The sequence below is a fragment of the Xyrauchen texanus genome, chromosome 42 (assembly GCF_025860055.1).
Source record: "Xyrauchen texanus isolate HMW12.3.18 chromosome 42, RBS_HiC_50CHRs, whole genome shotgun sequence".
In the NCBI taxonomy this organism is placed as follows: domain Eukaryota; kingdom Metazoa; phylum Chordata; class Actinopteri; order Cypriniformes; family Catostomidae; genus Xyrauchen; species Xyrauchen texanus.
The window spans coordinates 26,021,794-26,037,260 of record NC_068317.1 but is presented as its reverse complement, the minus strand read 5'-3'; the positions used below and the strand labels follow the sequence as shown (position 1 = coordinate 26,037,260).

The 15,467-nt window shown below is 38.9% G+C and overlaps 1 protein-coding gene across 1 annotated transcript in view; it reads right to left on the bottom strand.

Moving 5' to 3' along the window:
• LOC127635122 (netrin-G1-like) overlaps window positions 1-12,865 on the bottom strand; it is a 158,217-nt gene extending 145,352 nt beyond the window's left edge. Inside the window, exons 1-2 of the mRNA XM_052114915.1 lie at window positions 12,607-12,865; window positions 2,884-3,638 (exon numbers count right to left, since the gene is read on the bottom strand). Coding sequence (XP_051970875.1) covers window positions 2,884-3,129 — 246 coding nt within the window. The 5' untranslated portion in view covers window positions 3,130-3,638; window positions 12,607-12,865. The remainder of the gene's footprint in view (window positions 1-2,883; window positions 3,639-12,606) is intronic.
• Between the last annotated feature and the right edge of the window lie 2,602 nt (window positions 12,866-15,467).

Sequence of the window (15,467 nt, the reverse complement as noted above, 5' to 3'; positions counted from 1 at the left end):
CTCTTCTTTAATTCCTGGCCAAATTACATTACATGGTGCAAGGAGAGGTCTTGAATGGCTGTTATATTAGTGAACACCTTCTCTCTGGCCTGTCTGTGAGGCCAGATGACTGACGAATGTGCCAATATCCCATTTAATTTGCAGTATTTCATTTCAAATTTTTGATTGAATTAAACCATTTCTGCTTTTGAGGATTTATTTATTTATTTTATTTTTTTTACCAAAACTGGCTCTTCTAGTGGCTATTAAGAGTTCTGTCCGCCACTGAGGAACAATTGTTGAAAAATTTCCAGACTTTGATGAGTGTGAACCTACATGGAGATATGGGTCAGAAAGGTGATAGAAATGGCTGAAAGCATTGGTCAGAATGGAATGTACAAACTGATGAAAGACTGAAGGTAGTGGTGGCCAAGACCACAAGGGCAAATTTTTGGATATGCTCAAGGGGATGGCAGATGCAGGTAGGATGGCTTAGAGTTTGTGCTAAGCACACGATGGGTGGATAATTTGGAACGTTCAGTGACATTTATTGACCAACATCAATACACCAAAGGCACAAAACAATCATAGACAAAGATCATTGTCTGCTGCACAAGCTTCAGTCAGAGAGGCCGTGAGGGTAATATTATTAGTTGTAGGCCATTGAGGGTCAAGTTTTCACCATAGAGAAGGTCATCACCCATGGCAGAATAAAAGCTTTCCACAAATGGATCTGTCCAGTTCCCTGCACTTCAGAATGCAGGGTAAAGCATTTTGTGTGGGATCAGTCTCTCCGGTGCTTGGCTCTCTCCAGCCTAGAGCAGATTCTCTGTCTGCCTCTGTTACAGGTCTAATCAGAGGAAACAGCCCAGCAGTCTCACAGAGACAGAGAAAAGAAGAAAAGGAGAGAGAGAAGCCCATGGCCAGCCTGAGTAGAAATCAATTACAGAGGATTGAGCTTTTGCATAAAGCACACTAATGGCAATAGACGGAAATAAAATAATGATTACAGACATAATAAAAACGGTTATTGGCATAATCAGCATAACTCTGTAATGTCTGCTGCCAATTCATGGCTAACAGCTCAAAAATTGATCTGCCTCGATGCTCTGGAAGAAAACCAAACCAGTTCCAGGCTGGACAAAGGCAATTTATGTTGCTAGAAGATAAGTGAGGCAGATAACATAATGATAAGTGAAGTGTTTTACAATAAATATTTGATGTAAACATGCTTACGAGTGTAATCGGTCTCTCACGTCTGCTAACTGTATTTCTATCGTAATCACCGCAAACAGATTTTTCAACCACAGGCTGATTGCGAAGCCTGGAAAGAATACAGTGAAGACTAATGCTGTTGGTCAGTCTGCAGTTACTGCAGTAATAATGGGACTGGTGGGCTGGGGTGAAATTGTGTAGAAGTTTTTGCTCTGGGCCCTTGGGAAACCAGAACTCAGAGCCGTATTGTGACAGTGACCCTCCGAAATGGATAACGGTCCTTGCTCTAACCTTGGAAATCTATCAGAGGGAGTCAGCATTTTCAAAAGTGCCTCCCAGATATGGCTCTGAATAATGTATCCTATGAATAAAACACATTAGCGACAAAACATACTGAATAATTCACTTTTCACTCTCTGCACACCAGATATTAGGTCCTCTGTCACTCAGCAGAATATTATTGGCCTGTCTCCCTCCACTTGTTATTTTTACCCCTTAAATGCTGTAAGCAGGCCTGCTCCCTCTCTCTCTGAACCTGTAGTAAATTAGGAAACATGAATGGATGGAGTCTTTAATCACACAAGTCTCTAATCAAGTGACTTGGATAACCATAAACTAAGCTATGAGCTTCAAAGGAACAGTGAATAATGTACCATTTTTATTTTTTCTAATTAAACACTTAGACTTGCTCATAAAAGATGCACATATCTCCTCTTCAAAAAAGGAAAAAAAAATCCTATTTTTTAAGTGCCTCTTTTATCAATATCCTTCTCTATGGCTTCTCCTATCTCACCTTTTCCCTCTAACTTTATTCACTCCTATTTCCAATGCTAATGACAGACATCATATTGTTCACAAAGACCTAATGAAGGCTTCCACCAAAGCTTAAATGAGTTCATTAATAACCATAGGAAGACCTAGCACAAGAAGTATGCACCATTTAAACATTGATGCAAATTTGACATTTTATCTTCCTTAATAATAATTCTAATAGCATAAATGTTGAAGACAAGTCAGATTGTATGTGTTGCCATTTAAATTAATGAAATTATCTTTATCAGGTGCCTGTGAGCATTTCTGTCCCTCTTAGTTGTTCATAGATTAAACACAGATATATTCCATAAACTCAAAGATATTGAATATCAGTAAATGTGTGCATGTGAGATTATTAATATATTTTCACATCAAATGTAAAGCCACTCTGAGTTAGTATTTGTGCATGTGTAACGAGAGCCAGATGGTATGTGATAGCCGTTCGGTATGTGTAAACCTCACTCCCCTGGCCTTAAGAGACACACTAGCGACTGATGCTAGGTGCTATAGCATTAAGCCTCCTCGTTAGTGCGCCCACCTCCAATGCCGGAGACGCCAGTCCCAATCCCGTTCAGAGTGGGTCGAACAGGACCAGTTACACATGAAAGTAGTGTATGACATACTGTATAAAAGGAGGTGATACTACTGCATAGTAGGAAGCTGGATAAATGAAATGTGATGAGGCCACAACTACTTTATATGATGCCCTACGAAGCCAATACGCAGTCTCACACAGTTTTTTCTGAGCATAGTTGAGCCAAACCCATCTGTCACAAGACAAAGTCACAGTATAAGAGATCTGAATCAGTCCTAACTCTGCATTTTGCTTTTTCAGGGCAGTCTACATGAAATGATTGTTATTATTCATTCACTCACCAGGGTACAGTAGGTCTCTGGTGGGTCTCCACAGGTGATGTTAGGTGGGTCAAGGGTCACTTTTAGGTACTTGGTCATGTCCGCGGCTTCAGGCTGACAGGCCATGTAATACCAGGTCGGGCCCTCATCTGTGTATCCATGTGATTTGCACAAGTCGTAGTGTCCCCAAGTTGTGGGATAGTGTTGACTGGGCTGACACATAGTCAGCCATGATGCCTGCAGTGTTAACAGCAACGGGAAACGCATGGCTGCCTCCTTAATGCGGGCCGCCCCTTTAATAGACTATTCACTGTGATGTGAAGGATCAGTCTGCTCCCCCTTCTCTCAAAGATGATGGAGATAGCACAAGAGAGGGAGAGATAGAGAAAGAGGAAGAAGGAGAGGAAGATATGGGCCTATTTTACAATATAATCCAACTTTTACTGAGCGTGGGCCAGAAGAGGTGCAGCATCAAGCTAGCTTCCTGTTGGTGACTGTAAGGGTGGCAGGGCTGACAGTGAGGCTTGATGTGTTTGTCTCAGCCCTCTGGTCTTTATTGTCTCTGTTGGGAAGGGGCAGGGTGGCAGGCAGGGTCGATGGTGCCAGCAGAGATAAGAAAAGCAGAGGCAGAGAAGATGAATTGAAGGATCAGGCTGAGAGCGAGAGCAAGTCTTCTAACACACTGACAAATCGCCTCTTTGGCTGGATGTTGACTGACAGCCGTCTCAGCTTTGCCTTCTGTCAGTCATCCTCTGTTGCAGCTTGGCATCTGCACTCTGCAAAGAAAAATGAGAGAGGTGATGGTGAATATCTAGGTGGACAGATTTTGACAGTGCAGGGAAATAAGCAGATGCTATGTGATAAGTCTGAGTCCTCTGTGTTGGTGCCAGTCAGGTGTCTGGTGTGCATCATAGAGAAATATCAGATAACTAAAAGGACATAAAATAAAATGTGACCTTAAGAGCTTTCATGCATTCATCTTCTGGTGTTACCCATAATCCTCTGTGGCTCCATTCTCTTCCACCACGCCCTCCACTAAAAAAAACTATTTTGGTCCCGAATATACTGACATATACCACTAAATGAAATTACAGGATGTATAGAGTTCAGGTTAGAATTCAGTGCATGAGTGCAAAGCAGATGATTTCTTGGATGCCTTTGAATGGGAATAGATGGAATTGTGAATAGGAGGGAAAATCACAAGGTTACTCTCACAAAAGTTACTATAGAAACACATGTTATCTGCTGCAAGCAGAAAGCTAAAGTCACTCTGGAGCCCCTAAAATAGGCCAGTAAACTGCTTGTGTAGGGAGATTTAACATAATGTGAAACACCTCAATTGCATAGTATTATGATATTCCCCTGTTATTATTAAAAAGGCTCACCATTTAAATATCTCATTGCATGCAGTGTGCATAGAAACCAAAAACACCTCATAAATTCATTAATTCTTGACTGAATTTACTGTTTTTACTAGTAAGCAAGCAAGCAAGCAAGCAACTTTATTTATATAGCACATTTTTAAACAACAGACGTTGCCCCAAAGTGATTTACAGAATAATAACATGAAAGTCATACAACAAAAAACAGACATACATTATTCAAAAGCTAAAGAAAATAAATAAGTTTTTAAATAAGACTTAAAAGTTGTAATCGATGGAGCTGATCTCACATGGAATGGGAGACTATTCCAAAGTTTGGGACCTACCACGGAAAAAGCACGATCTCCTTTTGATTTTAAATTACAACGAGGTACCTTTAAAAGTCGTTGATCGGAGGACCTGAGAACTCTAAAAGGAGAGTAAGGAACTATAAGATCTCTGATGTACTGGGGGGCAAGGCCTGACAATGCCTTGTAAACAAACAAGAGAATTTTAAAATCAATCCTAAATTTGACCGGAAGCCAATGTAGGGATTGCAGTACCGGAGTAATATGTTCTCTCTTGCGCACCCCCGTTAAAAGCCTTGCCGCTGCATTCTGCACTAACTGTAGGCGGACAAGCAGAGTCTGGGGGAGACCGATATATAAAGAGTAGTTGAGACTATAGTAGTTGAGAAAACAGATGACCTGTAAAGGAAAAAAGCACTGTGTCCTTCTGAGTACTTTTTAAATCAGCAGGTGAGTGATACATTTCACTGATATTTCAATGGTGAAAACTTAAACTTTTATTGGATCTGGTCTGAAGATTAAATTATTGATTGATTCCTAAGGTAGCAAGCGCATTTGAGTTATCTAAATTATCATGATACTATTGTAATGACAACAGTGCATCTCATTTAAATTCTGCAGCCTGATATCAAAACATTTATGTGAGCATTGCAAACTTTTTGTAAAACTGAAATTATGTGCTTCATTACACATTTGGCTGCAGTTTCCCCGTAGAATGTGTGTGTGTGGGGTGGTGTTCATTTCACCAGGAAACTGCAGAAAAATGTAGAAAAAGGCATGTAAAAATCAGTTTGCAAAATTCTATCTAGAGTAATCTGGAAGATGTTTTACCTCCTATCCTAACCAGTTGCACTGTCAGAAAATAAACTTGTATGCACAAAGTCTAGTGTACCCACCCCTTTATTGTATCTGAGACCAATTCTACACTATATTGACTGTTTATATACAGTACACACAATGATTATGCTTAATAAGTCGACAATGTGTAAGGTAATTTAAATGTCATGAAGGTTTAAGCTAAACCTGATCAGCAGACCTAGATTTTTGCCTATTGCTCCATTTCACTTTGCATGTAAACTATTTTATTGGTACTTTATCAGCTTATTCAGTCTGAGCTTGTATGTTTAGTTTTTTGAATGAGCTGATTTTTATCAGTGTTTTGGCTGTACATGTTGATGTACTAACTGCCATGCCAGCAGATGATTTAGCTTTCCAGACAATAAATGTAACTGTCACACAATGTGTGATAATTTTTTAATATTAAATGTTTGTTCTATTCACTCGCTTCATAACCCTTTGGCTGTCCATTAAGAGCAATCAATACGGAACAGTTAGAGTTGTCTATGTGCATGTGGCAAAAGCATGTTTTCTGCACTGCAAAGCAACAAAATGAAGAGAGCAAAGGTTGCCAGTTCTCCCTGATGGAGGCTGGCAGGGGGGTGATTGACGACGACTTACCAAACATTCTGAAAGCGGGGGTGAGGAGCATTTTAGTGCTTGTTAATCAGTCTGTCCAGTCAATACAACTGCTGACCCCACTCTCATCCCATCAACAGCCCCACAGTGATCAATTAACCTTGTGTGGCCCAAAAGAGGTGGGACAATGAGTCAGATCAGTCTCGCAGTGGACCGGCCTCGGACGGGATTTTTATTCTCACCAGAGCAGAACTCAACCACAATCTAGTAGGCAAATGATAATTTGCACAATTGCTGTAAAATAACCAAATAGGGAATTGAATGAGGTTGCGTGTAATTGAACGTAATTTTATGAAATTAAAATAAAAATAAGTTTTGCGTTTGACTTGCACTGCCTTTAAAAAAAAGATTAAGACAAAAAAACAAACAAAATAAAAAACACCCCATTGAAAAACATAGCCTAATTCATTATTTAGCCTATTGTTTCTCCATTGCTTGGCTTACACATTTAACCTATGTTTTAACCAAAATGAATACAGGCAGAATTGGAAAAGGTCATTTTTTTATTAATCTTAAAGTATGCCCATGTCCTATTAAAACTCATCACATCCATCAATATGACCATTATCCAGGGCTATGGATGGAGAGCCTGATTAGATTCTCCAGATTTAATAAGGACAGAGTGAGGAGACAGCGAGGGAGAAAGAAAGAGATGGAATCAGACAGGTAGAGTTGGTTGGTTTGTTGGTTTGGGGGGTTGCTGGGGGGGCAGTCTTCTTAATGGCTGTAATGTCAAGTGAGAGAGCAGAATTTAAACAAATTGGGTAACTTTGGGCATGCAGACTTCAGCTCCTGCTGGGCACAAAGTAAATTACAGGACTTCACCAGGCAGATCCAGTAAAAGAGCATCAGAGGATGGCATGAAAACCGGAGAGTGAACAGGAAAGAAATAGACGGGGGAATGGCCCATTAGAGATACAACAAGTATAAGTGTCTAGGGCACATTAAAGATCACACATTCCTGCTTGTTATCACTTTCCTTGATCCATGTACGAGTCCTCTTAATTATTCTGCTGCCTTGGGTAAGTCAGGGGTTGCTAGCGCAGCATGCAGGATGCATTATAATAGAGCTGGGCAAACTGAGCCAGGTCACTTAATCTAGAATCTATTATATTTAATGGAATATTATGGGTTAAATACAAGTTAATCGACAATATTTGTGGCATAATGTAAATAAAAAAACTTGCACTGGCGGCCAAAGGTTTGGAATAATGTTCAGATTTAGACTGTTTCGGAAGGAAATTGGTACTTAAATTCACCAAAGAGGCATTCAACTGATCACAATGTATAGTCAGGACATTACTGATGTAAAAACGTTCACTATTTGAAAAAAAGTAATATATGATCAAATCTAAACAGGCCCAATTTCCAACAGCCATCACTCCCAACACCTCATCCTTGAGTATTCATGCTTAATTGCTAATTTGGTACAAGAAAATCACTTGCCATTATATCAAACACAGCTGAAAGCTATTTGGTTCATTAAATGAAGCTTAACATTGTCTATGTGTTTGTTTTTGAGCTGCCACAGTATGCAACAGACTGGCATGTGCTAAAGTCAAAAATAATAAAAAAGAAACATCTTTCTCTAGTCAGTCAATCATTGTTTTGAGGAATGAAGGCTATACAATGCTTAAAATTTCCAAAAAACTGAAGATTTAATAAAAAGGTGTGCACTACAGTCTTCAAAGACAAAGGGCAACTGGCTCTAACAAGGACAGAAAGAGATGTGGAAGGCCCAGATACAACTAAACAAGAGGATAAGTACATCAGAGTCTCTAGTTTGAGAAATAGACGCCTCACATGTCCTCAGCTGACAGCTTCTTTGAATTCTACCCGCTCAACACCAGTTTCATGTACAACAGTAAAGAGAAGACTCAGGGGTGCAGGCCTTATGGGAAGAATTTAAAAGAAAATGCTACTTTTGAAACAGTAAAACAAAAGAAAAATTTAAAGTGGCAAAAGAAACGCAGCCACTAGACAATAGCTAATTGGAAAAAAGTGTCATGGATCTTAGCCCCTGTGGCAGGGTGGAGGGCGGGGCCGGGTCATGATCCTACGCACCCGGTCCTGTATTAGGCTAATTATGCCTCCGTAAACGATCTCTCTCTCCCGCACGAACCCCTGCAGTCAGCCTTTAACCCTCACAGGCATAATTAGCCTAATACGGGACCGGGTGCGTAGGATCACGACCTGGCCCCGCCCTCCGCCCTGCCACAGCCCCATTGAGCTTTTGTGGGATCAGCTAGACTGTAAGTTGCGTGAGAAGTGCCTGACAAGACAGCCACATCTATGGCAAATGCTACAGGAACCATGGGGTCAAATGTCACCTGAGTATCTGGATAAACTAGAATGCCAAGGATCTACAAAGCTGTCATTGATGCACGTGGAGGAATTTTTGATTAGAACTCTTTGAAGTAGTTTAACCTGTTGAAACGCACACCCTTTTTGTGCACAAACCATGAAAATGACATACCTGAATTTAAATAGTTGTATTCACTGGACCCTTTGGAGTATGGACACAGTTGTAGTATCCTTTGAAAGAAGCCACATTGGGCTTTATTCCCCAAGTTTCAGAATTAATATATGTTGTTATTTTTTAAAGATAGAGAAGCTGAAGTTTATAGTAATGGAAATAATTTGAGCTGAACATGTTTTTATAATCTAAAAAGCAATAATAAAAGTGCCAAGACAACCCAGAAATACAATGTTCTCAAAGACAAAAGTCTAAAGAAGTTACGTTTAAAATTTGAAGATGATCTAACTAAAAATTAAGTTCCTACAATCTTTTTTCTCTGTAAAATCGCTTCCGGTGCACAGAGTAAAATTAAGGCTCCGCCTTTCAAGACGACACAAAATCCGACTGCACTGCTTGGCTATTATGAATAAAACTACGCCAAATTTTTTTAAATAGACTTTGGAGACAGTTTTACAACATGAATGCTGCTCAGATTGCATAGTTTGTTGAAGATCAATGACGAAGTGTAATTCTTTCAGGTGAGATCTCATGTAAACAATGGAGAATATATCAATATTTCTCAAATTTATCACTTTTATGGACAAAAAGTGCTTTTGGATGTTTTTCAATGAATGCTTGCCATCGACAATTTACCCAAGCGTAACTGGATTCATCTGGTGATTGCGTTTTCATAACAAAGGTATGAAGTCCCGTTTTTATATTGCATGTTTTCATTTTTACTCCTGGCACAAATAACTAAATTGCTGTTTCTGCATCATTGCTATAGTGAAACAGAGATCAGATATCAATGTTGAACCCTTAGACCTTTGAAAAGATGTATAATTTGTTAACATTAATGACATATATAGACAGTAAATTATATATTAAATATAAGAAGAGTGACGTCACCACCGCATGCGGGCGATTGCGTATCAACAGGTTAAGAAGTTTTTTGTTTTTTTTGTTTTTTTTGAAACGTTACAATGCTCACTGTTTCAAAACTATAGCCACAAGAAATAAACAATATGCATGTAAACATTATATTAGTGTAATAAAATGGCTTACTAACCTTTTCTGTGTAAAGTTATATCCAATTTTACAACGTCGTTGCCATGATAACATAACACGGTAAACCCTGTAATTCTGGTAAAGAATATTTAAGCAACTTTACAGCTCAAATAATACATACATGAGTTTTAACAGAAGACTTAATGTATGTGCCCTCCAAAAATTGGCACCATTCACTTCCACTGTAAGTACTAGTGACCTCGATTTTTGCTTTTTTTTTTAAAGAAAAGGAGGGATGACTTATTTTATTTATTTTTATTTTATAATTTTTTAGTAATCAATAATATGCCAAAACCACTCTCAATTGAGCTTAACTTCTACTGAACACGGAATATTTCTTAACATAGGATTCTGATGAGTGGACAAGCAATCAGGTGTTTATTCCTACTGTTACAGGGCAATTGTTGATAACAGCAAACCAAAAGCCACATGGTAAATATGCATTCCTATCTCACACACACACACACACACACACACACACACACACACACACACACACACACACACACACACACACACACACACACACACACACACATCCTTATTCACACATGCAGATATCAATTCATTTTTGGACTCCAAATTTACCAATGAGGCACATATTAATTTTATATAAAAAATTATAAATCATTCAAATGTTTCACATGACCTTGAGGGGACCAGGGAGGGTTAGGTTTTCCTTGTCCCTCATTTGCTGTGAATCACACCCATTCATTACTTAGTGTCCAGTCCGATCTCATCCCCTGGGCCACTCAAACATGCCTGCATATCTAAAGCCCAGCCTTCTAAAATAAACTTACCAGAGCAGATACTGAATATGTTAACTTTTTCTTTCTCTTTTTGGAATGTACCACATTGCTTCTCTTTATAATTTGGGTCTCCATCCTCTTCCTCTCTATTCCTTGTCTTCATTGCCACACTTTCTTTCTGTCATTCATATCTCAGCCTGTGATAGAGAGGGAGGTGCAGTGCTTGATGAGAGATCTGTGCTCTCACAGCATCTCAGAATTTCTCCGTCTGCCTGCACGGGATCAGTGATTCTAACATAAACAGCCTGCCAATATGACAGGTCTCATAAATAAACATTCAGTGCAGCAGGGAGAGAGCATGTTTTTGCTAAACATGACAGCCCAACACATACACCCACAGAGTCTGATGATCTCTGCTCTAATCCAGACTTATCTACGGCAGAACCACCCACTTCAGTACGTCACCTCTTCTAATGTTCAGGTGTGAGATCTTTCTTTCGTTGTAATGTGTGGCAATTGCGGGCGGGAAGCATCATAATGCCTGAATATGATCCAGCCTGTCAGCAGACGGTGAAATCAAAGCACAGGTTTGTCTACACTCCATGAGTGCTACTCAACCTGGCAGACCCCCTATCCCATAATGCAATCTGATTGTTGTCGGCAGACAGGTCCCTGGCCTCAGAAGAAAAGATTCTCCCTGAGCGCAGCTGCTAAGCCAAGCTTGACTTCTCCTTCCCTTGATTTGTATGCTCTCTCTTCCACTCTTTCTCTTTCACTTCCTTTCTCTCTCCTCTGCATGTTCTGTCACTTTCTGTTCATGTGCGAAGGCACAGGTGGCTTGACAGGGTGACCCTCGACTCGAGCAATGCCATTTGTGTCGTGCAGCTTAGCTTCAGGGGTTCGTTTCTCAATCTCCACACACAAAAGCCTCAATAAAAACAGTGTTGTCACAGACCTTCTCCACCTTGAATCCCCTTCCACTCAATACATCACCCTCCTCTGCCAAGCACACACTTTACTGTGACATCGGAATAGGTTATGCATTATTAAATATACTTTCCTAAAAGGCTGCTGTGGCATTCAGTATGTGTTGCGATATGCCAGACTGCTCAAAATATCCCAATGGAGAGCAAAGCTCTAAATCATTATCTTGGGATCTTGAGAATAATTTTCCACTGAAATACAGCCCACGGCTGAAGTGCTTGTTATTTTTATTTTGTTTTTTACTTGACTGAAATAATTGCTAAAGCTATATTGGACACCTGATTATGATTATGATTGATAACTCACAAATTCCCTGCTGACCATATGAACAGTTGAAGAGTTCCCCGCTGTCCACAATAACATTTTGAGACATAACATGTCTTAAATGCAGCCTCCACCTTATTAAATTACTTTAATTTTTCATTTAAAATTCAAATTAATTTATTACACAATTCTGTGAAGAAAATAAAAATTTGATTGTACAGCTTGCACAGATGTTTCTACCACAAAAAGTATGTTTCATGACAGAATATATACCATTATTTCATCTATCAATCTATCTATCTATCTATCTATCTATCTATCTATCTATCTATCTATCTATCTATCTATCTATCTATCTATCTATCTATCTGTTCAGATTAAATCTGAATAAAAAACGTAATAAATAATCTAAATTGCGCATACAGAGTATACATATTAATTAATCAACTATTAATCACCTATTAATTCAGTTGTGTCAACAGTAAACTAACAGATGAAATTAAAACAAAATAGTAATTGGTTTCCAGCAACATTTGCTTACCACTACTGAAACAACAATGGGTTGATTCACATTTAGATAGTGTATTCAATCATTCTGAGTTGTTCCTACTCCATAAAGTGGCCTACTTTGACAAATTAAAACAAATTAGGGCATAAAAGGTAATAATAGTTCACGGTGAATGAAGCAACCTGGACATAACAAGACAATAAAACGCATTGCAGCCACAAGGGGGCGCTCCTTTTTGCATTCTCTCATTGGAATAACGCTGCACCGCTTCAATGCTTTCCACTGTCCAAGGTGCTGAAATCTTATTTCGGTTCACTTAACATTTTCTAGTTATTCATAACTGTAATAAGAGCCTGTAAATAATTGTTTTAAATAAAAGGACCAGTAAAGCTAATAGACCACAAACTATTGTGAATACATTAGTACACTTCCCGAGGAAAGTAAATAAAGCTGCACCAAAACCACAGAGTTAGACCCCCTAAGTAAATAATTAACTAATATATGGTCGTCGAGCAGCTTAAGTATTGACATAAACCCACCGAAACTTAGAAAGAAGAAGAATACTCACGTTATTTAGATTCACTCTCGATGTGAGGGGTCCCGCATAGGGCTGGGTGTTCAACAAGTTCATGAATGACCAAAGAGAGATCCTCTTAAAAGACGGCCGTGTTAATCAAAATGTGATGAGTTCGGTGAAAAATAGAATACTCCACCTCCACCCGAACTAAACGGGCTGGCTAAACACAGCGACTGAAAATGTGTTCTCGCGGCACGTCAATCTTTTCTTAAGTCGCGTGCCACATCTCTCCAGCGCGAGACGTTGCCGAAGCGGGGATTTCTGAGGTAAATCTCAACGGAATAATAAGCATTTTCAGCATCAACAAAAAGAACATCAACCTTTATGTGTGTCCCAAACAGTAGCCTATAAACTCATAAATTCCACATTTTCTCATTTTACGTCGTCTTTTCTTTTGCGAGTGACATGATAATGACCTCAGCACCAAAACCCGTCCACACAAAACTTTAATTAGACAAGTGTTCCTCCTGTCGGCTTCTTTTCAAAAGCCCTATATCCAATCAATACACTCCCTTCTTGATGCGGGAATAAATAAAACTGTTATTTTGCGATATTTTTACTATTTCCACGACGTTTAGTCAGTCAGTAGCGCGGGACACGAATCACACCAGTTACCCCTCGCGCGCCAAGAATATCCTCACGCGCATTCCCTCAGTGTTCAGCGGGAAATGATGGCTGGGAAAGATTACGCGCTTGGATACTCCACACACACACACTATGCTTTTACACATCCACTCAACCCTCGATGTTTTCTGCTCATCCTCTCCCCCTCTCTCTTTCTTACACCAGTTTAAAACTCAGATGGGACTTTAGCAAAGACACAAACGGGACAAAAATGCGGCCCCCTTTTTTTTCTAGTTTAACAATGGGGCGAGGGTCAGGGTGGGAGCTGGGTTACAGATTTTTGTTTCGATAAGGATTTCTAAAATACTAAATAGGCTGTGCTATCCGCTGGGTCCTAAAGGTAGCATTTAATGTTTTATTATACAGAGATTACGTCAAATATAGCCTAGATTTTATTTCACTGGTGTTTATAGGAGCTACTTTGTAACAGCGTTGTACTGTTGTAAAATGTTTAACGACAATGTGAATTCAATTTACTTTATGAATGATGTTGACCTTGATGTTAACAAACACTCACACACGCACGCGCGCTCGCGCACACACAAATTCTATACACACATGAACTGAGATTTAAGAGCAAGGAGGAATATAGTGAGTAAAGAGTAATACGTTAGATCATTAAATATTATTGCATAGATTCATGGGAATAAAAATAAAAAAAACAACTTGCCAAGGATCAAATTAAATGATTTGCCTGAACTCACACTGATTAGGGAAACAAATCTGCTCAAACTTGACATATGGGACTAAAAAGCGAGGGGATGATATAGGCTTTAAAAGGTTGTGATTTTTTATATATTTATTTATTATTAATGAGGCTGGTGTTTAACAAATGTCTACACAGTAAGGCAAGTAAAAAGAAAGTCAATAAAGAGTTTAAAAAAAGAATGACTAAATTATCATATAAAGTCGCATTGATGCATTGTTAAATATCCTGTCATCCTGTACAGGATGATGTTCCAGTCTGTTGTTGTGTTTTCCTTTTTTGTTTTACTATTTTGTAAGCAACAGCTTGATTTTCTGCCAATACAAGTTCATAGCACCCTATAAGCATGTAATTAGCTAATTGAATTTCAAAACTAACAATGTAAGCCGCTGTATAAAACTGTTGTTTTATTAATTGTGACGAAATTCCATGAACGTTGCAACTCAGTAAGTAGGTTACGTTACTGAGCAGTGAGGGCTAATATGAAATAACAGCTAGTGATTATCCTTCATCTCATAAAAATCAAGCTCTGCTCTTTGTGTTGTTATGTTGTTTCTGTCAGATTGTCTTTAATGGAACAACCAATAAACTAGATTATTGCATTAAGTAGTGACATCTTATGCTTATTGTTTTTTTCTCTTTCAACCTATGAGTAATTTCTAAAGACAAAAAATAAATGAATAATAATTTGACATCCAACAAAAAAGTGTTTCACAACAGCCATGTTTCTGTAAAGGTCCATAAACAAGAAAAGAGTTACAAGTGCGCAAAAAGACCATAAAAGATTTTACGCACTGCAGGCAATGGAGAATATAACCATCCTCTAAGAAAAATAGCAGATCGGTAAACCAGGACTCGAATTATATTAACGTATTAAGTAAATTATATGCAAATGACGACTAAAGAAAGAAATCAAGTCATACGTATTCAAACTGGGCTGATATCACCATAAAACACCAAACGCGCATCAAAAGTTTAGGTTAGACGCACCCATTTAACGTGCATGCATTAAGATAAAAAGTCCTCTTTGATCTCACCTTCATTTAAAAGAACACTCCTAAGATTCAATCCCTAAGGCACGATAAGATCTCATGTTGCACGCCGATATCTGATGGGTTTGAATCGGGACATCTTGGAGACGCGCAGGTGCGGAGCTGAACTCAGAGGCGACCACTCCTGTCCTCGGCTCCGGGAGAATGGTGGTCTAATCGAATGCACAAATGGCACTTCGGCGTGTCAAACACTTTTCCGGCTTTGTGATAGGGTTTGTTGAAGCCTTATTTCTTTGGGGTGAATGTGACAGGTGATACACTTTGAAAAGTGAGATTATACTCAACATGTGGCGAATGGTTGTAGGTGTGAATTGGCTTAAAATGTTGGATGGCATATTCCATGCAAATGGAATTAATTATAGTTATATCAAAATCGATAGATCCATAGATATCAAAACTTAAATAAATGTACAACTTTCTACCCAAAATAAACATACGTTGTTCATTGGGTTTGGTTAGTAGCATATACA